Raw genomic sequence first — 25,984 nt, 5'->3', positions numbered from 1 at the left:
AGACGTAGCTCCCATTTCACTCCTGTAGGCTGTAGTGTGATTTGTGATTTGGATGGATTCTAACACCTTTCTCTTCACTAGAGATCTGTAGTGGGGCTGAAGACAAGACTGAGGGAAGCTGGGAGTGAGAGCCTGATCTACATGAGGCTGCTCACAGTGGTTGCTGGGCTGGGAGAAGATTGTTCAACACAATGGGTCATGGGGATCAGGCTGGGCTAGGAAAGGGCTCCATTGGGGCATCCTGAGGAGGGCTGGGCATGGTTGAGCATTTGCAAATAAGCCTGTTCCAGTCACAACTCTTGGGCGGCAGGGCACTGAGAACCTCTAAGCTGACATATCTAAGGGATACAGAACCCCCCTTCCCCCAGGGTAAAGCCGTGTGGAATGTGAAGCTTACTGGGCCCAAACCCCAAGCCAGGGTAGAACAGAGGCAAAGGTGGGACCAGGAGTATGGAGAAGGTATTCAGATGTTTCCCCGACTTTTCAGACCTCTGCCTCCTCATCTATTAGGGACAGGAAGGTGTCTCTGGCAGAGGACACAGATGGAAGGATGGACAGAAAGCTTTTTCTGTTTATGTGGTACTGAGGAATCAAACCCAGGCTTCATGCATGATCGGCAAGCACTCTATCACTAAGCCACATTCCCAGCCTGAGGACCAAGGTTTAAAGGCAAACCAAGCAGACAAATCTGGTACTCTTAGCCACCAAAAAGCTGGAAGTGGAGTTGTGGCTCAAGTGGTAGAGCCTTGAGCAACAAAGCTAAGGGACAGCGCCCAGTCCCTGAGTTCAAGTCCCAGTACGTACACACACACACACACACACACACAGTAAGCAAATAAAACAAACAGCCCAGTAAGATTCTCTCTGGGAATCTTGAGTGTTCAAAGCTCCAGTACAAGGATGACCAATGAAGCATCATGCCTCTAATCCCAGCTATTTAGGTTGAGGTATGAAGATGTTGGTCTGAGTACCACACCCCACAAAAGCAGAAGCCCCAGTGGGGAAAAGAAAAGCAAGAAGGATGGGGTCCATGGCTCAAGTGGAAGAATGCTTGCCTAGAAAACAGAGGACCTTGAGTTCAAATTGATAATCAACCAATGAAACTAGATGACATAGGTTAAATAAATGATGATTCATCCACACCAAGTGAGGGAGACATTGTCCTAAAAGACAATGCCTGACTTATGTAACTTCTCTGGACATCGCCTTTATAATAATAAAAATGTATTTTATACATATACATATATATATGCACACAAGTACAGTCAAAGGGTACTGGGCAGGAAAATATGTTAGTGCCCTTGATGTTTGGCAGCCAGTAGGAGAAGGGTGCATACCAGCACACCAGCCTCCCAGATTCTCACAATCAACAAGGAGTGGATATGGACACAGGATGCACTCATTTGCCAGTGGCAGAAACGGGGCGCAGCAATGAAGTGAGGGAGACCTGAGGAAGAGGTGGTGAACCAAGGCATGGGCTAGACGCTCTCTAAAGACTTTCTAAGATGCATAGACACCATACGAAAGCACTGCGAGTTATTCAGGCTAGTGGAAAATGGGGAGCGGGGGAGCAGTGGATGTGGGCGTGGGCAATTGAGCAGGGCAATGCCAGGCTCAAAGGTTGAGTGAGCTACTTGAAGGGCAGCCATGCAATCTTCATCTCTCAACAAGACAAAGGAAACCCATCCTCCGGGTGAGCCGGTGGCTCATTCTACTGTCCTTGTCCTTGTCCTCGATGGCATCTCATAGGTATCAGCTAGACAGATCTGAGAGACCTTACTTCTTGTCTGTTGCCCTTTAGAGCAGCGGGACTCCTGGGAGCCCTGAAAGCCAGTGAGACCCAGAACATCAAATTCCACTGATAACAGAAAACTCGCAAGTGGGCCAGCAGGTGGGTTCCTTTCAGTTCAGACAAAGTTCTGGTTCCTGGAACACCACAAGGGAAGCAGTTCAGAAGCCCTATCTAGATCTCCAGGACGCAGTACCACAGCTGACTACCAAGGTAGGCCATGGGCGAGAGATGTGGGGCCAGCACTGGCGTGTCCTCGAATTTGCAGAACTTAGGCCCTGAGAGACCTGGGTGACCATCTGCTGATCTTGCAGTAGGACTGGTCTCTCAGATCACTGAAGGGCCCCCATTAGCGAGGCAGTGTAGAGCCCTCGGCAGCCAGTGGCTCCCAAGCCTGTTGAAGAGCAGTGGATGAATCCAGACCCTCCATAGTTGGAGGACAGACACAATGCAGAATTTGGACTCCATATCACCCCTCCAAAAGTCACAGAAGCCACTGCCATGCAGAAAGTGGGGGTCTCTGACACCCAGCTAACAGCAGCTCAGGGTGGGGGGCTTCTTGCTGTCCTGGGTCTCTAATATACTTCCCTCCATTCCTATAAGGAGAAGAAAAGAACATGAATCCAGCATCCTGCAGCTGACCCTGGAAAGGGGCCACCTACCAAGGTAGCAATGCCTGAGCTTCACCCCCAGATGTGTCCTTCATGGCCTAGATGACCTGCCACAGGACTAAAGGCCAGGTGGGGCCTTCCAGTTAGTGGAATTGAGTGGGCAACAGTATAGACGGGGAGAGCCAGAGCCAGGACACATCAGAGCTCAGGATGCCTGGCCTGGGCCAAGGAGGGCCTTGGAGGTGGGGTGAGGAGTCTATAGTCCTGAGGCCAGGTGACAGCTCAGAGATTAGGAATTAAAGAGAACAGGCAGTCTTGGGTGAAGGGAATAGTGGGTATGGTTTCCGGCCTCCAGTCTCTGTACTAGACTGATCAGCCAGACCTATACGCACGAATGAGGTCTCCGTCGCCGACCTGAGGCCGGGTGCTGTGCCTCTTCTCCAGGTCCTGCAGAATGGACTGCTCAAATGCCAGGGCAGCAACACGGCTGAAGAATGCCTTCACGTTCTCTCCTGGGGACCCATGAGATAGCTGTGACTCTGGCTTTCCCTAGATACATGTGGGTACAGGAGCCAGGCCCGTCTACCCTCAGGTCAGCTACAACCCTTTCTAGACAGTAACAGCTCTGACGGTAATAGTGACTACAGAAGGGGGCAGCCCTACACATCCATGTGGGCAGAGCCCTCCAACCTAGCTTCTTACCTGGCTTTTAGTTCCTAGCCTCTACTCTTCCAATCAGTTGCAAAGGAGTCCTTCCTATGGACTAGGTGCTAGGACAGGTAGAGCTCAGGACAGACTGAGGACAGTAAGGCTCATAACTTCAAGCTCTGATTTACTAGAACATTCTATCCACTGATGGCTGGCTGCTGTTTATCCTCCTACAGGTAGAGGTAGCTGCTTATCAGGGATGAGGCAGAGCTCTAGCATCCCATGTGAACAAGGCCCTTGGGCTACTCAAACCTATCCTACTGCACAGGGCAGTCTTGTTTGCCCATGGTAAAATCTCAGTGAACCTTTTGTTACTGTGACAAAGGGGGGGGGGTCTTCACAGAGCAAGAAGGATGCCCTCAGGACATCAGCTAGTCACCACCTCCCTAATTAGAAGACAGAGGCTTGAAGACATTGTGTGACCCACGGTGGTTGTGGGGTTTCTGGAGAACATGGTGTCCTGGCAAGGCACGGCAAGGGCTGCAATTCTTTCTGTCCTTAGCTTAGGCCTCTGGAGAGAAGCTGCCTCTCAGGCAACAGATGGCACAACCAGCACAGCTGGACTGTGAGTCCAGCATGACCAGAGCTGCAGATGGGCAGGCAAGAACTTCTGGATTAAGTTAAGCTTGTCAAGACTGTCTCTGGGACATCCCCTGGCCCCAACTCACCTGTCTTGGCCGACACTGACCAGTACTCTGCCTGCATCTCATTGGCCAGGTGGACGGCCTCTGCTTCAGCCTGTTCACACGCCGCCCCTGACTGGGAGAAGTAGTCCTCCTGGCCCGGTGTTCGAGGCCTTCTGTGGGGAGATCCTGGGGGAAGGCCCCTGGCAGAAGGCAGCTGCCACCTCCCGACCCTTGCTCCCCATTTCACCCTGGGCAGGTAGGCCCTAGTGCAGAGATGCTGCTTGCCCAGGGGTAGCCCCTTGATGGTCTCCAGGCAAACCTGAGTGCCACTCATCCTTCCATAGGAGACAGCACAGGAACTCCAGTTCTCTCCTCTTTCTACTTTTAAGGCCTGTGTCCCATCAGCACCACTCCCATATCTCAAACTTGAGCAGAAAGCACGGGCATTTTTCCCAGGGGCCACCTAGGCCTCCAGCTTCCATCTGCTCACCAAAAGATCCTTCTTGGTTCCCACAAGGAAGACAAAACAGGAACCCGCCTCATTTTCCCTCAAGGCATCAGCTAGCCACTGCCTGGAATGCATAAAATGACAGGCTCAGAGATGTCATCCTCCTTCTCCAGGGAGGCCCAAAGAAGACTAGGGACCATTGTGCAGACAGAAGTCCGTCACAAGGCTGGGAGCACTCCCCACACCGGCTCAGGAGAATTTGTAGCCAATGGACTCTCAATGGACTTTTGGGGTTGGGGAGATAAAAAGCGCTGATCACCAGTGATGATGACCCAATCCTTAGGTGTGAACCCTGCACTTAACCACTTGGCATGATCACCTTGCCTCCCTCACAAGGCTTGGAGGATGCGGGATTGTCCAAGTCCCATAGAAATGAGGAGTGAAGGGCTATGTCCCATTAGCTGGATGATTCCTGGCAGAAGCAAAATGGCTTCCTGAAATTGGTAACATTGCCTAGAATTCTCCCCAATACCACATGCCAAATCTCTTTTGCTTCAGAGAACTCTGGCTGTAAAGTTATCAGGGTTCAGGGTAAAGTGAATATGTGAGGCCCCCTCATTAAAGAGTTGCTTACTAATAGCTAATAGCGTATTAAAGCAAGTGCTGTTCATGAGTGCCTGAACAGCAGGGGCAAGTCTTGGGTCAGAAGGCAGTAAGACAGTGATCTGTGTGTGATGAGAACCAGTCACTGAAATCTATGGTCAAAGGCCCAGTTCAGGATCCTAGATTTGGAGAGTCCTTCAAGGAAGCTTCTGGAACTTGGGGGACCCTGCAGGGATTGCAGAGTCTGAGTTACTTGCCTGGTGTGTTCCAGAGTCTGCACATCGGTGAGATCAAAGGCCGTGATGATCACTGTCATGGGAGGAAATGCCAACAGGTAATCAGCGAGCAGCAGAGCTGACAATGACAAAGAAGGCTCCCATCTATCCGTCACCTTTCCAGACCAGGAGGAACTTCTGGGGAAGCCCCAGGGCCCTCACCCTTGGACCTCTTGGTGGAGGCTGGCAAAGAAAAATCCTGTGGCAATGGCCCGAGACCTGTCCTTCTGCTAGTCTCTCCCCATTCTGTACCTAGGCAGCTGAGCCTCGGGGTAAAATTGAGAGAGGCAGGACAAGGTTAAATAGGGGCCACGTGAGCCCATTTGAGTTTTAGCAAAGAGAACCTCTTCCACTTTTGGCAAAGGAAATTCTAGTGAGGGCCTTCACTTTTAAGTGCCTCAGCTTCTCCATCTGGTGAGGATATGATAAAATACTGAGAATGATTACCTCTAGTCCTGGGAATTTCTATGAAGGTAAGCTGGTTTGAAAAGTTACTAGACATAACTTAGATTTTCAGTTAATTGCAGCCAAGACTGTGATAAAGACAGTAACCAGCTAGGTGCCGGTGGCTCACACCTATAATCCTAGCTACTCGGGAGGCTGAGATCTGAGGATCATGGTTCAAAGCTAGCCCGGGCACAAAAGGACCTGAGACTTATCTCCAGTTAACCTCTAGAAAATAAAGTGGGGCTTGGCTCAAGGGTGGTAGGATGGTAGCCTTGAGCTGAAGAGCTCAGAGACAGCACCTAGGCCAAATTCAAGCCCCATGATCCCCCCCCCCACACACACACAAAAGTAACCACCAGCTTCAGGGAAATCAATTTCTATGGAGCTAATGAACAAATACCTGGAAGACAGTCTCTATGGTCAGCTACTCTCATCACTGACCCTGCCCCAGACTCCTGGTATCCAGCGTGGTTCCTGGGGAAAACGCAGTCTAGGTAAAAGTCTGTTCTCTACTGCTCCCTGGAGGTATGAGTGGGCTGGGCAGGGGCTTCCTCTGTACCATGGCTGATGGCTGGAGGAACCCCTGCTCTACAGAGGGGAGCAAAGAGCAGGACTCTAAGCATGCTCATGATGATAGCCTACCTGTTGTTTGCAAAGACGTGACAAGCACATCACACACCACTAGCCCCATGGAGGCAGCATTCCCTCTGGAAGAGAGAAGCCTAGAGGCTGGAAGTTTTCCGAAGGCCACAGTAGCCCTGGTTGAGTTGGTCCTCCAATCCAGGGATGAGGTTGTAATTACCTGGCAGGCTTGGCTGCCAAATGGTTTTTGTTTTTGTAAAAATTCTTAACCTGCTCAACCACCTGTGAGTGGTTACGACCACCTGCGTGTGGTTTCCTCCTTGTGGTTATTGCCTAAGGACGTCGTAAGGTGACATCATATAATGACACAACCTATGTGTGGTGTTTACCTTTAAAAGCTCAGGCCCAGGGGCTGGGGTGTGACCTATTGGTAGAGTGCCTGCCTAGCATGCTCCAGGGTTTGATTCCTTGGTATTACATACCCAGAAAAAGCTGGAACTGGTGCTGTGGCTCAAGGGTAGAGCATCAGCCTTGAGAAAGCCCAAGGACAGTACAGGACTGCTCTCTATCAGCTGAAAGGTGGATGTTAATAACACAGCAGGCCTAACTGCCAAATTGTTTTTGTAAAGAGGCTTAACCTGCTCAATCACCTGCAAGTGGTTAGGACCACCTGCGTGTAATTTCATGCTTGTGCTGATTGACTATATGCATTGTAAGGTGACAGCATACTGTTACTACCACCTGTGTATGGTGTTTACCTGTGCTGCTATTAAAATGACTCCTGGCTCAATTCACTGCATGCTGGTGACTCTATTGCTAGGAGGTTTGGGGTCCTCCAAAATTCCTGAGATATCACACTTATTACAGTTCTTCTACTGGAATGGTTGGTATGGAGAGCTGATGTTGCTTCCTCTGCTGACTATAAGCCTTGCCCAGTGCCAGGCTGTCCTTAGCCATGGGAGCAGCGGGTACTGAGCCCTGCTGGACCCCCACCTGAGATCTGCCAGTCCTGCAGGATTCATCCTTCTTTTAACACTGGCCTAATCCTTTAACCCCACTGCTAAGACAGGAAAAGCCTTTTCTCACCTTTCCCTGGAGTCTAAGATTGCTCTTTTCTAGAATCCCTGGCAAACCTGAGCATCCTTCTGAGCTGAAAACAGACAGACACCAGTAGTCAGCACCCACCACTGCAGGCTTCCTGAGGTGTGACTTCCAAAGCCAGACAGGGACCTAGCTTGAAGGCAGCCCCCCTCACTATCTCCAAGCACTGGCTGACATTTCCTCAGTGGTCCTGGAGGACAGAAAACTGGTGTTTCCTGTTAGTGATTCCAGCTGGGAGCCCTGGGCTGCATATGGCTGAGGACCCCACCATCACGGCTGCTTACCCTGGGCACCACGGTAGTAGGCGGATGCGATACACTTGAATTTCTCCTGCCCAGCTGTGTCCCAGCTATAAAGTGGAGACAGAGAAAGGAAAATGGTGGAAGCAGGTTAAGCAGAGAGGCTAATGAGATCATGGAAGGGAAATTTAAGGACCTGTACAATAGTACCAGTCTCACATGAGCTTCAAAAAAGTACATATGTGAAACTATACATGGGTGGCTCATGTTTGTAATCCCAGTTACTCAGGAGGTTGAGATCTGAGGATCAAGGTTTGAAACCAACCCCGGGCAGAAAAGTCCATGTGATACTTATCTCCATTGAACTGTCAAAAAGCTAGAAGTAGGGTGGTGGCACCAGCCTTGAGCATAAAAGCTAAGGGACAGTGCAGTACCGGCACACAAACACACACACAAAAGTGCTTGTGTGGGCCAGGTGCTGATGGCTCATGCCTGCAATCCTAGCTACTCAGGAGGCTGAGATATGAGGATTGCAGTTCAAAGCTCGCCAGAGCAGGAAAGTCCATGAGACTCTTATTTCCAGTTAACCACCATCTTTTTGATGGAAGTAGAGCTGTGGCTTAAGTAGTAGAGTGTGTGCTAGCCTTGAGCTCAGTATCAGAGCCCAGACCCCAAATTCAAGCTCCAGGACCAACACACACATATATATACAAAGTGACTATGAGTTAATTCTCTCTGCTCCCAGCTAGATGATTCCTCACAGGAACTTCAAGAGGATTCGCTATTGGATTCAGTGTCTATGGTAAAGGCAGATGAATGGAGTTACAATTTAGGCCTCTGACTATGGCACTATAAAGGAGCATATGACTGGGGCCAGGGGTGTGGTCTAGTGGTAGAGTGTCTGCCTAGCATGCACAAAGCCTTGGGTTCGATTCCCCTAGTACCACATACACAGAAAAAAAAAAAAAGCTGGATGTGGTGCTGTGGCTCAAGAGGTAGAGCACTAGCCTTGAGAAAGCCTAAGGACATTGCCTACGCTGAGTTCAAGCCCTAGGACTGGAAAAAAAAATGTACACATGATCTTATGAAGGTTGACACTATGAGAAAGCATATGCTCTGTGAGTGAGGCCTCCTGCTGGGGCCCCAGGCTAGGGCCTCAGCTGGTTCTGTCAGTCACTTTTTTTGTGTGTGACTAGGGCACATTTAGGAATATGTTTTGTATCCCCTGGGTAACTCTGACCCAGAAAGCCAGAGCTATTAAAAAACAACAACAACAACAACAACTTAGAACTGGCTTGCTTGTAATCTTAGCTACTCATGAGGCTGAGATCTGGAGATGGTGGTTTGAAATCAGCTTGAGCAGAAAAGTCCTTGAGATTCTTATCTCCAATGAATCAGAAATAAAGCCAGAAGTATGTCAGGCGCCATACCTGTAATCCTAGCTACTAGAGCTAGTGGCTCATGCCTGTAATCCTAGCTACTCAAGAGGCTGAGATCTGAGTTCAAAGCCAGCCTAGGCACTAAAATCCATGAGATTCGTATCTCCAATTAACCATCAGAAAACCAGAAGTGGTACTATGGCTCAATATTGTAGAGTGGTAACCTTGAGCTGATGAGCTTAGTGACAGTGCCTAGGCCCTGAATTCAAGTCCCACAACAGAAGAAGAAGAAGAAGAAGAAGAAGAAGGAGGAGGAGGAGGAGGAGGAGGAGGAGGAGGAGGAGGAGGAGGAGGAGGAGGAAGAGGAGGAGGAGGAGGAGGAGGAAGCAGGAAGCAGCAGCAGCAGCCAGAAGTGAAACTAGCTCAAACAGAAGACCAGTGAGAGCACAAGGTCCTTGTATGGGGGTGGGGGTCTCAGAAGATGAATCCTAGCTTGAAACAATGCAATGATGGATCAACAATGTCTGTGATTGGCATAGTACTACAGAGACGAAGATGGACAAATTGAAGATGTTCTTGTTCTCATTTAGAACAGGCTGGTGGTCAATATGCATAGATGAGCCTCAGGACATGGGCACTGTCTCAGCTTCTTTTTGCTCAGGGCTAGCACTCTACCACCTGAGCCGCAGCGCCACTTCCAGCTTTTCCTGTTTATGTGATACTGAGGAATGGAACCCAGGGCTTCATGCCATATTAAACCATATCCCCAGCCCTCTCATCTCGTAAGGAGACTGTGGGAAAGTGATGGGGGCAGATCTGGAGATGGGGCCAGCTGGGAGGCTTGTAATTGTCTCAACATAAGACACTGATAGGCTGCAGCAGAACAGTTCCCTGTTTTGTCTTGGGCTTTCTAATATGATACAGCCTTCAGTCACAATGAGAAACCAGCCACCAGTCATCTCTGCAGGGCTGCATCTGGATTGCCTCTACTGGCTCTTTGCTTTTCTCAGTTTTTCAACTCCTTCAGTACCACAGCTCTGCCTATGTACCATGTCTTTTGCTCTGGACTGATTGTTTACTGTGGGACAAATTTATCATCTAGCTCTAAGACTGCACTGGGCCACTCTTTGGGAAGATTGGGAGCAGACACCCACAGGATCTCCAAGCTCAGCCTAGGCAGGGCAAGGAGGATAGGGATAAAGCTAGAGGAGAAGGGCTGTGGATGAGAGCAGAGGCCCAGAGAAGGTCAGAGGGAAAGAATGGGACAGTGACTGGACTGCCAAAGAGCACAGAAAAGGAAGAGGGGCCATGTAGAAGAGCATGTGGTTGCAGCTGGAACCTGAGCAGCCCAGAAGCACTCTCTAGGTGCCAGAGGGAAGGGAAGGCCAAACATGTGGCACTTTGGCTGAGGTGAGAAAAGGTGTGCCCTAGGGAGATCTTAGGCTTTCAGGAAGAAATTGAAAGGTAGAAGTTTAAGCTAGAGGGTTATAAGAGGCAGTGAAGACAGTGGCAGAAACAAGAGTGGCTGGGAGTGGGGACAGAAGTTACTTTCCAAGTCAGGCACGGATGGCTCACTCCTGTGACCCTAACTACTCAGGAGGCTAAAATATGAGGATTACTGTTTGAAGCCAGCCCAGGCAAATAAGTCTGTGAGATTCTTTTTTTTTTTTTTGGCCAGTCCTGGGCTTGAGCTCAGGGCCTGAGCACTGTCCTTGGACTTTCTCAAGGTTAGAGCTCTACCACTTGAGCCTCAGCACCATTTCTGGCTTTTTTCTATGTATGTGGTACCGAGGAATTGAACCCGGGTCTTCGTGCATGCTAGGCAAGCACTTTAACCACTAGGCCAAACTCCCGGCCCCAAGTCTCTGAGATTCTTATCTCCAATTAACTATCAGAAAACTGGAAGTTGCACTGTGGTAGATAGAGCACTAGTTTTGAGCAGGGGTGTGTGTAGGGGGGGGGACTCAGGGACACTGCCCAGGTCCTGAGTTCAAGCCCCATACTGAAACTGAAAATAAAAGTTATTTTCTTATTGAGGCAAGATGAGCATCTCCCACCTGAGGAAGACACATAGGTTTGACTTTGGGCCCATTTTAAAGGTCAGGACACAAACTCAGAGGTCAGGAGAGATTTTCCAGAGGCCACCTTGTCTTCTTTTGAGGTCATGGGACGTTCCAGTGGATCCACTGGGGGAGGAATTAAGCAGAGCCCAAGAAGGGGGGGGCTGAGCTTTGGCAAGATCTGGAAGTCATCAGGGGAGGTGAGTGGGCAGATCAGCCAGTGACTGTCTATCTTCAGATCCAAGACAAACACAAAACAAGTAATGGGGTGTCCAGGATCTTGGGAAGTCATGAAGCCTTATTTCTCAAACTATCCCAGGCTCTAGCTTGTCCAGATGGGCCCTTGCTGGATACCACGGGGCAAAACTGACCATGGCCTTTCCCAAGTGTCTTTAGAAAGCCCACCCACAAGCTTTGTGGGTGACTTACATTTGCAGGCTGTAGGGAATCCCAGCAATCTCAAAACGCTCAATTTCAAAGTCTACCCCAATAGTAGCCTTGTAATCACGGTCAAAAACATTCTTGCAGAACCTGTAGGAGGTAGGGAAATCATCAGTGAAATAACTTCACAGAAAGTGGATGCAGTCTGCAGCCAAATGAAGTCCACTAGTAGAAACTCCATAAAGAAGGGAGGGTCCACCGAGGCAGTGGATGGTTAGGTATGTTAGTCAGCTTTTAGTTACTAAGCAATTTATAATAATTTATACAGGGAAAAACTTCATTTGGGCTTAGAGATTTGAAGGTTCCAGTCTCTCATCACTTAGCCCTTGGCTTTGGGCTTTGTGTCAGAACCACATGTAATAACAGGAATCCTAGAAGAGCAAATCACCTACTTCAAGGCCAGAAAGCAAATGACAAAGGGAAGAACGGGTGCTGCTATTGCCTTCGGGGACACACCCTCAGTGATGTAAAGACCTCTCGCTAGGCCTCACATCTTAAAAGATTTCATTACCTTCCATAGTCATGTGGACTCTGATCTAATCCATAGAACTAGGGCAGCCAGCAAAAATGCTATGGAGAAAGAGCCTGCAGAAGCTCAGATGACAAGCAGAGAAACTGAGGCTCTCCTTCTCAGGGTTGGCAATGTTCAACCAGTCGGAAGGCCCAGGAAGACAGTGGATCAGTGGCAATCTCCTAGAATTCCTGGCTATCTGTCAGTGCCACTATCTCCCTGATTCCCAATTCTGCTCCCATCTGGCTGGTATTTCTAGCACCCACAATAATTCTGAGTATGATAGTTTATCTAGCCCTCCCAAGTGAATGTGTGACAACCCAATACTAGGAGTTGTGACTGACCTGACTGGGCAAGAGGAAGCTGGTTGGACATACCTGTGGATGAGACTGGTCTTCCCCACGTAGAGATCGCCAACCACCACCACCTTGGAGAGTTTGAGCCTGGGAGAAACATGTCCATGTTCTCCTTTAGCATGGTTTTAAGAGTGTCACCAGCATATCCGACCCTTCTTTCCCTGACCCCTGTGTGTGCCAGCCTGCCATTCTGGATAAAAGACAGGCCACCCTGTTGAGCCTTTCCATTTTCACTTTCCCAGCCCTCTGAGGGAAGGTAGAAGAACTGCATTCGTTCTGGAGACCTTTCTATCTCTCAGGTTATAGCTCTGATCCCACATTACTCTCCTGAGAATCAGAAATGGGCATGAGGATGGACTGAGGCACAGGCTAAGGGGCAGAGGACGGGCACAGGTGGGGCTGTGAAAGCTAAGTGATAGCATAGACACAGAGACACTGGCACCAGGAGCAAGCAGGTAGCCCTGCATTTTTCCTTCAATGTATCCCCTGGGGCCGTGTGCCTCAGCCCCTTCCCAGAAGGCACTCCCTGCCCAGGATGCCATTGTTATCTGTTCACTTGGTGATATCTATAAGGATGAGACAGGCAAAGCAGCACGACAACATTTGGACTGGACCTGGAGGCAAGTTAGATTGAGGTTCTTTGGTGTAAACTGCTCTTACATTAAAAAAAAAGAAAGAAATGGACCAGGTGTGTGGCCTAGGGGTAGAGTGCTAGCAGCCTAGCATGCATGTATCCCTAGGTTTGATTCCTCGGTACCACTTACACAGAAAAAGCCGGAAGTGGTGCTGTGGCTCAAGTGGTAGAGGGCTAGTCTTAAGAAAGCTCAAGGACAGTACCCCGCCCCAGGATTGGCAAAAAAAAAAAAAAAAAAGAAAAAGAAAGAAATGGATGGAGGGACAAAGGGTGAACAATAAATGCAGCAGTGGTACAGATACTATATTAAAAATGAACTATGTAACTTGTAGATGGGGATAGAAGGGAAAAACTGGGAGAGAGCAAAGGAAGGGATGACATTGTTTAGAAAGAAATGGTTTTTTTTTTTTTGTTTTTTTGTTTTTGTTTTTTTGTGCCGGTCCTGGGGCTTGTACTCAGGGCCTGAGAACTATCCTTGGGCTTTCTCAAGGCTAGAGCTCTACCACTTGAGCCATAGTACCACTTCCGGCTTTTTCTATGTATGTGGTACCAAGGAATCAAACCCCAGTTTTTGTGCATGCTAGGCACTCTAGCACTAGGCCAAACTCCTGGCCACAAGAAATGTATCCTTTTTTTGGTTTTGTGGGTCATGGGGCTTGAATTCCAGCCTGGGTGCTGTCATTGAGTTCTTCAGCTCAAGGCTACTACCCTACCCCTTGAGCTATAACCCGACTTCCTGTTTTCTAGTGCTTAATTGGAGATAAGAGCCTCACATTCTTTAGTGCCAGGCTGGCTTTGAACATTGATCCTCAAATCTCAGCTTCCTAAGTAGTTAGAATTACAGATGTGAGCCACCATACCGGCAAGAAATGCATTCTTTAAGAAATGCATTCTTTACTTGAATAATGAAACCTCTCTGTGCTTCACCTTTATAACCATTTGTGTGTGTGTGTGTGTGTGTGTGTGTGTGTGTGTGTGTGTGTGTGTGTGTGTATGCTAGTCTTGGTGCCTGAACTCAGGGCCTAGGCACTGTTCCTGAGCATTTTTATACTCAAGGCTATACTCTACCACTTAAGCCACAGTGCTGCTTCCGGCTTTTTTTGAGTAGTTCACTGGAGGTAAGAGTCTTACGGACTTCCCTGAATCCCCTGCCTTCAAATGGCAATCCTTAGATCTCAGCCTCCTGAGTAGCTGGAATTATAGGTGTGAGCCACTAGCTGACATAACAGGCTCTGGCCACTCTGCCCGGACATTGGATGAGATAGGACTTTCTGTTGTTGTTGTTGGTCACAGGGCTTGAACTCAGGATCTGGGTAATCTTCAGATCTCAACCTCCTGAGTAGCTAGGATTATAGACATTAGCCACTGGTGCACAGTGATAAGAACTTTGTATTTTTTTTTTTAAAAGAAGAACCCTCCCACCATCCCCCCCCCCAACCAAAAGAAAAAGAGAAAAAAGAACTTTGTTGGTGGTATGGAGTTATGAACTCCATACTGTGTTTGTCCCAACTTCTGTTTTCTAGGCTGGTTGTTCTACCACTTGAGCCACATCTCAAGCCCTGTTTATTGATTTATGTATTTATTGTCAGTCCTGTGGCTTGAACTCAGGATCTTGGCACTGTTCTTGAGCTTTCTCAAGGCCAGAGCTCTACCACTTGAGCCACAGCACCACATCTGGCCTTTTCTATTTATGTGGTACCGAGGAGTTGAACACAGGGCTTCATGCATGCTAGGCAAGCACTCTACCACTATGCCATACTCCCAGCCCTTCACTGGTTATTTTTGAGATAGGGCACCACTTCTCCTAAGGAGCTATGATATATCTATTTTAGAATCCTTAGGATGACAAGCACTGAGTCCTCTAAGAAGACAGAGCTTTGTGAACTTTTCTGTTTTGGCTGACTTCAAACTGGGATTCTCCTATTCCTAACCTCTTAAGTAGTTCGGATGATGGGCGTGAGTCACTGGTGACTGGATGACAATTTTTCTTTTTCTTCTCTTCTTCCTCCTCTTTCTCCTCCTCCTTTTCCCTCCTCCTCTTCTTTCTTCTTCTTCCTCTTTTAGCAGTACTGGAGATTGAACTCAAGACTTAAGTCATGCTTCTAGCCCCCTTTTGCACTATTTATTTTCCAGGTGGAGTCCCACTTTATTTCTAGACTGGCCTGGACTGTTATCCTCCTACTTGTGCTTCCCAGTGTCACTGGAGATAACAGGCAACCGGCTACTTTGCTCGGCCATTGTGCTTCCTCTGTAGCTGGGGTTAATCATGTGCACCACACACACAGGCATTGAGTGGGATGTACTCTCACAAACTTTTATGAATGGCTGGCTCTGAACTTCAATACTTCACTCCCCACTTCCCAAGTGGCTAGGATTACAGAATTGAGCTACCATACCTGGTTAGAACTTCTTCAAGTAATGTCTTAAAGGGTCTCAATGGTTGAAATGACCTGGGAACATATGTGACAGATATTTCCTCTTCAAAGAGGGCACAGATCATGTCACAGCATCTGAGAGAGCAGGGGGCTGTGTGTCTCTCTCATTTAGGTACAGGAGTGAGGTTATTGCCAGAATGTCATAGTGGGTAGCCTGGCTTTCAGTGTTCTTCCAGTGCTCTTGTGCAGGAACAAGGAACAAGACACAGAAAGCGCTTACTGTGGAACAGCACCCCTATCAGATGTTATTCATTTATTTTGTTGGTTGTAGGGCTTGAACTCAGGGTCTAGTGCTATCCTGAGTCAGGGCTAGTTCCACCACTTTGAGCCACAGTGTCACCACATTTTCTGGTGGTTAAATGGAGATGAGACTCACAGACTCCTGCCTGGGCTGGCTTTGAACTGTGATCCTCAGAGCTCAGTCTCCTGAGTAGCTAGGATTACAAGCATGAACCACCAGAACCTGGCCCACCTGATGTTATTAATCTCCTCCTCAAAGCATTGCAGAAGCAGGAACCAGGCATACAGCCCTGGCCCTTTTGGGTTGGCTCTAGGAAAAATTCCAGACAGGCAAACTTGCAATTCTGTGACAAGTTTTTGGGGATCATCTCTTAAAGGGAAAAGAGGTGATGGGAAGAAGAAAAATATTCCAGACCTGTACTGAGCTCTTAGACCAAAAATTCATCCTCATGAATGTGTGCCACGTGGCATAGGTGTATACAATAAGCCCAGATTAAAAACCTATGAGCTCTAGCCTTGACAAAGTCCAAGGACAGCGCTCAGGCCCGGAGTTCAAGGCCCAGGACTGGCAAACAACAACAACAGCAACAACAACAAAAACCTAATATAGGTGGGTACCTGTGGCTCATGCCTACAATCCTAGATACTCAGGAGGCTAAGATCTGAGGATCACAGTTCAAAGCCAGCCTGGGCAGGAAACTGTGAAACTCTCAATTCCAATAAATTACCCAGAAAGCCAGTGGTGGAGCTCAAGTGGTAGAGTGCTAGCAAAGGAAACTCAGGGATAGTCCCCAGGCCCTGTGTTTAAATCCCAGTACTGGCAAAAACAAGCAGCCAAATTAAAAAACCTAATAAGCTGGGTGTGATGGCACATGTTTGCGATACTTAGTTACTTGGGAGACTACAGTCAGAAAGAGTTCAAATTTGAGGCCTCCCTTGGCAAAGTTAGCAAGATTTTATATCAAAAGCAAAATAAAGCTGGGCACAGTGACTGATGCCTGTAATCTTGGCTACTCAGGAGGCTGAGATCTGAGGATTTCGGTTCAGAGCCAGCCAGGGCACTAAAGTCTGTGAGACTCTTATTTCCAATTAACCACCAGAAAACCAGAAGTGGTGCTGTGGCCAAAGGGGTAGGGCAGTAGCCTTGAGCTGAAGAGCTCAGGAGCGGTGCCCAGGCCCAGAGTTTAAGCCCCACCACCCTTTTACTTCTCAAAAAAGAAGAATTTAGGGCTGGGAGCATGGCCTAGTGGTAGCATGCTCACCTAGCATGCATGAAGCCCTGGGTCTGATTCCCCAGAACCACATACACAGAAAAAGCCAGAAGTGGTGCTGTGGCTCAACTGGCAGAGTGCCAGCCTTGAGCAAAAAGTGCCCAAGGACAGTACCCAAGCCCTGAGTTCAAGCCCCAGGACTGGCAAACAAAAATACAATACAATAAAATAATTTTTTAAAAAAGAGAAGAATCTAGTGTTAACACAAGAGTCTAGATAAGAAAAAGAAAAAAACTGACTCGAAAAAGCATAATACATTTTCCTTCCTTCCTTTCTTTTCTTTTCTTTTCTTTTTTTTTTTTTTTTTTTGTCATTCCTGGGCTTGGGCTTGAGCTCAGGGCCTGAGCACTGTCCTTGGGCTTTCTTCAAGGTTAGTGTTTTACCCTGAGCCACCACACTACTTCCGGCTTTTTGTATGTATATGGTACTGAGGAGTTGAACCCAGGTCTTCATGCATACTAGAAAGGCACTCTACCAGTAGGCCAAACTCCCGACCCCTACATCTTTGTTTTTATGTTCATCTAAAAATACTGGAGCAGTAGTAGAGACTATTCTCCATTACAGATTGCCCAAATCAAATCACAAGGTTGTTTATGAACTATAATAGCTTTGTCATCAAGCTTCCTCATCCTGACTGGAGAGGAGTTGCCTGGACAGTGCCTAGAGCTTTGAAAGTGATTATGTAATCACTGAACTGCACCTCTCCAATCTAGGAATACAAAAATACACAACCCAGTCACTACCCAGTATTAAGGAACTGGTTAGAAATCACCAACTAAAAGGGCACAGGAGATGGAATTATTTAAGAGGAGGAGAGGAAGAGGAAAGGGATAAAAAATGACAGAGGGTGAATAACTGAAATACACTGCAACTATGCATGTAGAAGGCACGAAGAATCTCATTGAAAGCTTTTATCAGTAAAGGCTTGGAGGGTGGGAAAAGATAAAGCAATAGATAGGATTAGCAAAACAAAACAAAAATTGTGCACATCTGAATATCTTGGTTGAACCCCTTGGTGCAACTGATACACATGAAAGAGAAAAAGAAACCAGGTTGTGCTGGATATAGGGGTGGACCAGCAGAAGGGTGTAGGGTAACAAGGCAGGGTAGCTGAGGACGAATATGGTTGATGCAGTTTACATGCATATATGAAAACAGAACAATGGATTCTGCTGAAATTGTTTTCAGAGGGAGGTGGGCAAAACATAGTGATAAGAGGGGATGAAGTATACTAAAGAATATTAGAATATTGGTTAAAAAAAAGAAAAGAAAGCCAGGCACTGATAGCTTACATCTGTAATAATCTTGGCTTACATCCATTCTCCTAGCTTCTTAGGAAGCTGAGATTTGAAGACTGCACTTATAAATAGCTCATGATAATCCTTTTGTTTGTTTGTTTGCCAGCCCTGGGGCTTGAACTCAGAGCCTGGATGCTGTCCCTGAGCCTCTTTGTGCTCAAGGCTTATGCGCTACCACTTGAACCATAGCGCCATTTTCAGCTTTTTCTGAGTAGTTTACTGAAGGTTACAGTCTCACAGACTTTTCTGCTTGAGCTGGAGTCGAACTACAATCTTCAGATCTCAGCCTCCTGTGTAGCTAGGATTACAGGCATGAGCCACCAGCATTTGGCTAGTCTATGATACTGGTATCTCCAATTAACCGGTAAAAAGCTAGAGGTCGAGCTGTGGCCCAAGTGGTAGAATACTAGGATTGACTAGAAAAAGCTAAAGTCTCGGGACTGGGAGTTTGGCCTAGTGGTTAAAGTGCTTGCCTAGCATGCATGAAGACCCGGGTTCGATTCCTCGGTACCCACATACATAGAAAAAAGCTGGAAGTGGTGCTGAGGCTCAAGTGGTAGAGCTCTAGCCTTGAGAAAGTCCAAGGACAGTGCTCAGGCCCTGAGCTCAAGCCCAGGACTGGCAAAAAAAAAAAAAAAAAAAAAAAAAAGCTAAAGTCTCAGTACTGGCATAAATATTTATGTATGTCAGTATATATACATATGTATATGCTCATTACTGTTTGTGTGTATACCCATAAATAAATTAAAATAAAAATAGAAGTGTTGAGGTTAAGTGGTAGAGTGTCTATCTAGCAAGCCCAAGGGTCTGAATTCAAACAAAGAATCTAAAAACAAACCAAATCCTAAATCAAGGAACCCCAGTATGGCCCAATCTGTGTGGCTCATTTCCATATTTTATTCATGTACTCGTTCCTCCTGGCCATTTTCCTCACATCCCAAGTCCCCACAGTGCTCACCCGACAGTCCCTGTGTTCCTCTGCTGGCAGGCTGTGCTGACCTGCCCATGGAAGTGCTCCTTGAGCTGCAGGCAGGCGTCAGGTGTGTACCACTACAAAGAAACAGACAGACAGACATAATGCCTTGGAGAACTGTGTCCTGTAACCTGAGCTGAGTGTCAAGGGGTAAGAGTGAGCAACTTCACAGCGTTCCCTCCTCCCTCCCTTCTTAGACCTTGAGGCTTGGGAGCCTTTTTCCATTCTCTGTCATATTGTAGGCTAAAGGGTAGGAAATGTGAGCTGATTTCAGAGACAGGAAAGGGAAGTATACCAAGGAAAGGGAAGGACTGAACCTACAAGGCACTATGTGGACCCAGCCAATCTAAGATCTCAGCAAGCTGGGCACCAGTATCTCATGCCTGTAATCCTAGCTACTTAGAGGGCTGAGATTTGAGGATCCCAGTTTGAAACCAGCCCTGCAGCCAAATCTAGCCTGGGAAGGAAAGTCTAGGGAAAAAATCAGAACTAACACCCAGGCTTAGAGTTCAAGCCCCAGTAACAGCATGCACATGCATGTGTGCATACGTACACACACACACACTCGCACACACACACTCAGTACTGAAATAATGTGGCTCTGGGATGCAGAAGGGACTTAGCCAGCAATCCCTGGTGACTTCGCGATGGGATGGGGAAGAATCTACACTTCTCTGAAAACAGGGCACATGTCTCAAGCTGCCTCATTGGGGCAGGGAGCTTTGGAGCCAGAAGCAGCCAGTTCAAATCCAAGCTTCACCATGTTGGGCTATGTAATGTCAGACAACCTTTTCTATCTCTCTGATCCTTGCCATCTTGTTCTGTAACCAGGTCCTTCATCCCATATAACCTAAACTTGTTTCCTGCCAATCACATTTCACTTCCTTTCTACTGATGAAATGTTTATCTCCATTGTCCCTGGTTTGCCATGGCAAGCCCCAGAAGGGAAAAACAACCCAACTTCAAAATGGAAAACTTGGGGGAAGTGTCCAGTGTCTGAGGCTTCCAGTGTGTGAAGGAACAGGAAGAAAGGGGAAGAAATGGCGACAGACACAAAACATCCAGAGGTTCTAGTCACTTCCTTCCTGATTAGCAGTCTACGTATAGAACCCAAAAGATACAGACGATGATTAGCTGGAAAAATGTCGCTCTACACATGTCCCAAGGTAACTACAGAAGATGGATTGCTACAACCAACAGCAGATTGTAATACGGATGTGAGATTTCAACAGAAACTGAAGGCTTAATCACAAGTGAGAAAGCCCTGAATTTGGGGGCAAGAAACTGGGAATGCTGGTTATTGTTGTTGGAGACAAGATCTTGAAGTCGAGACCCTCGAGACCCCTCTTCCTCAGTCTTCTGAGTGTTGGAATTACAGGTACACTTAACCACAGTGGGCTGTTTTGTTGTTTCTCTCCCTCCCTCCCCCCTCTGTGTGTGTGTGTGTGTGTGTGTGTGTGTGTGTGATCTGCACACTGGTAATAGAACCCAAGCCTGTGCATGCTAGGCAAGTGCTTTACCACTGAGCCACTTTCCAGCCCCTGGAGTACTACACCAAGAACAGCAAGGAACACCCACAATTGTAAGGGAATTCCTGTTTACCATAAGCAAGGTATCCAATGGAAGAGGCATTAGTTTCATGTAGGTAGCAAGAACTCTGAGAGACTCAGCAATTTCCCCATGGTCATGCAGCTTAATGATGGATGAGTCAAGATCACACCTAGGACTGTCTAACTGACTTATAACCTCCATTTCTCTGCTGCCCATTTCACCACTAGCCTTCTTTGGAGGAAGTCAATATGCAGTCTTTCAATTTTTCAAAAGGAAGACAGATTTCTTGAATTCATCTGCCTGATTTCCAGGGCTGAAGGTAAACTGGGAAAGCTCAATAGGGCCAAGGGTCATGAGAACAATGCAGACCAAAAGGGTCTTATGACTGTCTACCTTAGGGAAGTTGGTGATGACACGATCCCGGCTCACAGGAGGGCTCAGAGGCATCAGATAGGACTTCATTCTTCTAAGAGATCTGTGGAACTGACCAGAAGAAAGAAACTGTTCAATAAAATTTATAGAGGCCATCCTTTTAGAACAGCCTTCTCGACTAGTGACCAGCACACTAGATCAAACCAGAAGGGATCACATGCTAGGTGCCATGTGACCAAATTGAACTCTGACCAGTAAAAAAAATAAAAATAAAAACAAAAAACAAACCCAAGAGATTCACAGCAATTAAGGAGGCTCAGTCTATATGAGCCAGCATGAATTTTTTTTTTAAAAAAAGTCTCAACTGTTTTAGCTTTATAAAGAAAGTAATTTTGGAGCTGTGAATGTGGCTTTGTAGTAGTGTGCTTGCCTAGCCTGCATGAAGCCCTTGGTTCTATTCCTCAGTACCACTTAAACAGAAAAGGCCAGAAGTGTTTCAAGTGGTAGAGAGCTAGCCTTGAGCAAAAGATGCTCAAGGACAGTGCCTTGGCCCTGAGTTCAAGCCCCAGGACTGGCAAAAGAAGAAAGAAATTTTGAAACATCCATATGGGGAGTTTAAAAGAGGCCAGCCTGAGGCACCCAGTGAGATTCTGTGAGCTGGGCACCAGTAGGTCACAAATGTAATCTTAGTTACTCAGGATGCTGAGCTCCAGAGTCTCACAGTTTGAAGCTAGCCTGAAGCTTGCCTGAGTAGAAAAGTCCATGGGATTCCATTTCAAAACAAAACAAAACCAGCCAAAAGCTCAGGGTATGGTTTAAGTGGTGGAGCATGCCAGGTAAGCAAGCGTGAGACCAGTTCAAAACTCTAGTTGCTGACATAATCAAGACACACTAAATCTACCATTCTTTTCTCCGCTCGTCAGAACACTTTATTTCATAGGCGTTTGCTCCATGATAGAATCACGAATAAAATCAACTTAATTCTATCAAATGTGTTGTTGCGTTCCACAACAATCAGAATGCTGTAAAGACGTATCTTTGAATGTCTCAAGTTTTTAGAACCAGATCTTAGGCCTCCCTGTCTGTCAGGAGAGAGGAATCTACAGGCCACGGGGACATAGAAAGTCAATCTGTCTCTCCATCTGAAGACCCAGGCGTGACCCTGGTTGTATGGCAGTCATTAAACTCCGTCTTTTCTTGGCAGGTGTCTGAACCTCTCTGCGCTTCCCTCTCTCCAGGTAACCCCGCCCACCCCCCCAATCTGGAGAATCACAGCTCAGGTAGTGGGAGGAGGAGGTCCCCGGGTCTGAGGCAGTAAGCAGGAAGGCTCTGAGTTGTCAGGGGACTTCAGGTGTCAGGCCTGGTTCCCAGAAAGTCTTCCTCCCGTCCAGTTCCAGCTCCAGGGAATTCAACCATCACTCGTCCCGTCCAGCCGCCCCCTGGCTACCCCGGCCTCAGGGTGGCCCTGACCAAGCTCCATTAGTCCACTGTTTGAACCTGCAGCTCCGGCCGGGTAGGTAGGTCCTCAGGGAAGGGAGTGGGCCCCGGCCCACAGGCCTTACTCAGACTCTGAGGAGGGCACCCTCGGGATCCTGAACGTGTGGGCCCGGGTGAGGGGCGGAGGCGAGCTTCGGACCGCGAGCTTACAGGACTCACCCACTAGGGCAGCTCCAGGGCTCCAGTTCGGCCGCGCGCGCTCAGCGATCACCACAGCAACGCGGGCCGCGCGGGACTGGCGGGCGTCTAGACGAATCCCAGAGGTCGGGGAAGGGGGGGGCGGTGACGGATGGAGGAGAGAGTTCCGGTAGGCGATCACCACAGCAACTGCAGCCTCCCAGGGGCCTGGGTCCCGCCCACCAGCTCAGAGACTTCCGGAAGAGGTGGGAGGGCGGGAGATCACCATGGCAACGAGGGCGGAGATGGCTAGTTGGCGGTGGGCGGGACCAGGGAGTTCAGGGGGCCAGGGTCTTTGGGGGTAGGGCTCTGAAGGGTGGCTGCAGTAGAGAGGCTTGCAGTGACTTACTTATTTAAACAAATTAAATAGGCAGCTTTGCTTTTTGCTACAAAGAAGTTGTTAAAAAAAAAAAAGGTCTTGTACTTTGTTTCTCTATTAAAATATGCAAGGACAAAACCAAATATTCAATGCCTTGCTTATTTTTTGCTCAACTAGTAGATGAACATGGTTTCCCAAATTTATGTTTTCTGCATCTGAGAAAAAATGCTTTTGTCTTATTGGTAGTGCTATAATCAACATAATATTTTATAGCTAATGCAAAACACATGACTCTTTAAATCACATGACCTGCAATGCATTGTTAATATCTTGGAAATAAACATGTTAAAAGATCATTTTTAGAAGGGAAAGAACAAGTCACGATTCAAATTCACACATAAAAATAAGCACTGTTACCTTACTCATAAGATATGAAGGAATCAAGTTGATGTTATAATAGTCAATTCAAAGGAAAAATCCAAACAGCCCAAGATTATAGAGGTTAAGGCAATGTTTTCTTCTTAGAAGGACATTAATTGGAATCATTAACAGAAAAGATAGAATTCATGTATTACTAATGATAACCTAGAAATACCTGGAAAAATAAAACATTGGGCTAAATATGATAAATCTGGAAGGGTCTGCTGTAGAATATGATTTTCACTGAAAGAAATTTTTCTATGAGGCCATTTTGATTTAAAAATAATTTCCACTGTATGGTTGGTGCCAACCATACAGCGGACAAAGGCCTCATATCTAAAATATATCAACAACTCAAAAAATTAAATCACTCCAAAACTAATCTCCAAAGTAACAACCATCCCATTAAAAAATGGGCCAAAGACAAAGAGAGTCTTCTCTGAAGAAGAAACAAAAATGGCCTATAGACACATGAAGAAATGCTCAACATCTCTGGTCATAAAAGAAATGCAAATCAAAACAACGCTAAGATTCCACCTCACTCCAGTTAGAATGGCCAGGATCAGGAAAACTAATAACAACAGATGCTGGAGGGGATGTGGCCAGGAGGGATCACTACTACACTGTTGGTGGGAGTGCAAACTCGTTCAACCACTATGGAAAGCAGTATGGCAGTGCCTCAAAAGGCTAAACATAGAGCTCCCCTATGACCCAGCAATTCCACTACTTGGCATTTACCCAACCATCCAGAAACTAGGGCATACTAAATCCACTAGCACAACAATGTTCATTGCAGCATTATTCACCATAGCAAAGATATGAAACCAACCTAGATGTCCGTCAGTTGATGAGTGGATCAACAAGATGTGGTATTTGTACACAATGGAATTCTATGCTGCTGTCAGAAAAAACGACATCGACCCATTTGTTAGGAAATGGAAAGACTTAGAAAAAATCATATTAAGTGAAGTAAGCCAGACTCAAAGGAACTTAGGCTCAATGGTTTCCCTCATTAGTCATAATCTGTAGAAACCTTGGGCTCTACTAGCAGAGATTTGCAATAGAGCAAAACCTTGATACATAAGGCCATTTAGTATGAAGCTAATTGAAAGGACCTCCAGAATATTGAAACAAAAGCCATATAATGAATGATTGTTGTCCTTAATGTACTATGTTTTCTCTCATCTCTTTTGCTGTCCCTTGGTTATATTATATTGTTACAGTATCTCACTTTGTTATCTGGTATATTGGATATATTTGTATTTGGTTATTTGAAATTGGATAGGGAAGGGGGGAAAACAAGATGAGGGGTGAGGTTAGGGGGGAGGGTAATGGAGACGAAGACATATGAAAGGGTATCAATGTATGTGAATTAATGCACCTTCTATCTGGCAAATATTATGTAACCCTTTTATTAATTACAATAAAAATATATATAAAAAAAGAAAAAGGCAGAAGTGGTTTTGTGGCTCAAGTAGTAAAGCTCTAGCTTTGAGAAAGCCCAAGGACAGTGCTCAGGCCCTGAGTTCAAGCCTAGGACTGGAAAAAAAAAGCCAACACCTGTAATCCTAGCTACTCAGGAGGCTGAGATCCGAAGATCAGATTCAAAACCAGTCTGGGCAAAAAAGTCTATTTATCGCTAATTAATTGCCAAAAAAGCTTGAAGTGGAGTTATGGTTCACGTGGTGGAGTGTTATTCTAGAGAACCAAAGCTCAGGCACAACACCCAGGCTCTGAATTCAAGCCCTGGGACCAACACCAAGATAGATGGATGGATAGATAGATAGATAGATAGGTAGGTAGATAGATAGATAAAAGTTGACTCCAGCTAGGCACCAGTGTTTCAGGTCTGTAACCCTATGTACTCAGGAAACTGAGATTTGAGGTTAAAGGTTTGAAGGTAGTGAGGGCAGGAAACTCCACAAAATTCTGATCTCCAATTAACCAGATAAAAGCCCAAAGTAGAGATATCCAGGGCTTATATTCAAAGAAACAAGAAAATCTAGGAGAAATGGATGATTTCTTAAATAAATATAGGCTACCCACACTGAACAACGATGAGGTAAACAAATTGAATAAACCAATCTCTTACAATGAAATTGTGGAAGCAATCAGGGAAATGCCAACCAAAAACAGTCCAGGTCCAGATGGTTTCACTGCAGAATTCTACAAGACGTTTAAAGATGAAGTAATACCTATACTCTTGAAACTCTACCAAGAAATAGAAGCAGAAGGAGAACGACCAAACTCATTTTATGAATCTAATATTACACTCATCCCCAAACCGGGAAAAGACCCAACAACAAAAAAAGAAAACTATAGACATATCTCTCTAATGAACACAGACGCAAAACTCCTCAATAAAATATTAGCCAACAGAATCCAGAAACAAATTTAAAAATTATACACTACGATCAAGTAGGCTTCATCCCACAGATGCAAGGCTGGTTTAACATTCACAAATCAATCAATGTAATACATCACATCAATAGAGCTAAGGATAAGAATCATATGATAATTTCTCTGGACGCAGAGAAGGCATTTGACAAAATACAACATCCATTCATGTTGAAAGCACTTGAAAAAATAGGAATAAGAGGTACATTCCTTGAAATAGTGAA

General features: G+C 46.6%; 1 protein-coding gene across 6 annotated transcripts; it reads right to left on the bottom strand.

The window, feature by feature from the left end:
- Positions 1–1,005: 1,005 nt before the first annotated feature.
- On the bottom strand, positions 1,006–22,679 carry Rab36 (RAB36, member RAS oncogene family). Of its 6 annotated transcripts, none has more exons than XM_090320679.1 (12): positions 22,607–22,679; positions 20,972–21,061; positions 19,013–19,104; positions 14,742–14,879; positions 12,198–12,263; positions 11,298–11,399; positions 7,475–7,539; positions 5,039–5,094; positions 4,225–4,302; positions 3,777–3,867; positions 2,793–2,912; positions 1,006–2,385 (listed from the first exon to the last, which is right to left on the bottom strand). In XM_090320679.1, the coding sequence occupies exons 2-12, from the start codon at positions 21,038–21,040 to the stop codon at positions 2,321–2,323; spliced, it is 942 nt and encodes a 313-aa protein (XP_090176805.1). In that variant the 5' UTR covers positions 21,041–21,061; positions 22,607–22,679; the 3' UTR covers positions 1,006–2,320. The 6 variants fall into 6 exon arrangements, with proteins under 6 accessions (XP_090176805.1, XP_090176807.1, XP_090176806.1 ...); XM_090320681.1 differs by having other exon boundaries at positions 2,815–2,912; XM_090320680.1 differs by lacking the exon at positions 22,607–22,679 and adding an exon at positions 22,513–22,599.
- Between the last annotated feature and the right edge of the window lie 3,305 nt (positions 22,680–25,984).

Source organism: Megascapheus bottae, chromosome 28 (genome assembly GCF_031878675.1).
Source record: "Megascapheus bottae isolate mThoBot1 chromosome 28, mThoBot2.hap1, whole genome shotgun sequence".
Classification (NCBI taxonomy): Eukaryota; Metazoa; Chordata; class Mammalia; order Rodentia; family Geomyidae; genus Megascapheus; species Megascapheus bottae.
The sequence above is the reverse complement of the archived record's forward strand: the minus strand, read 5'-3'. Positions and strand labels throughout refer to the sequence as shown.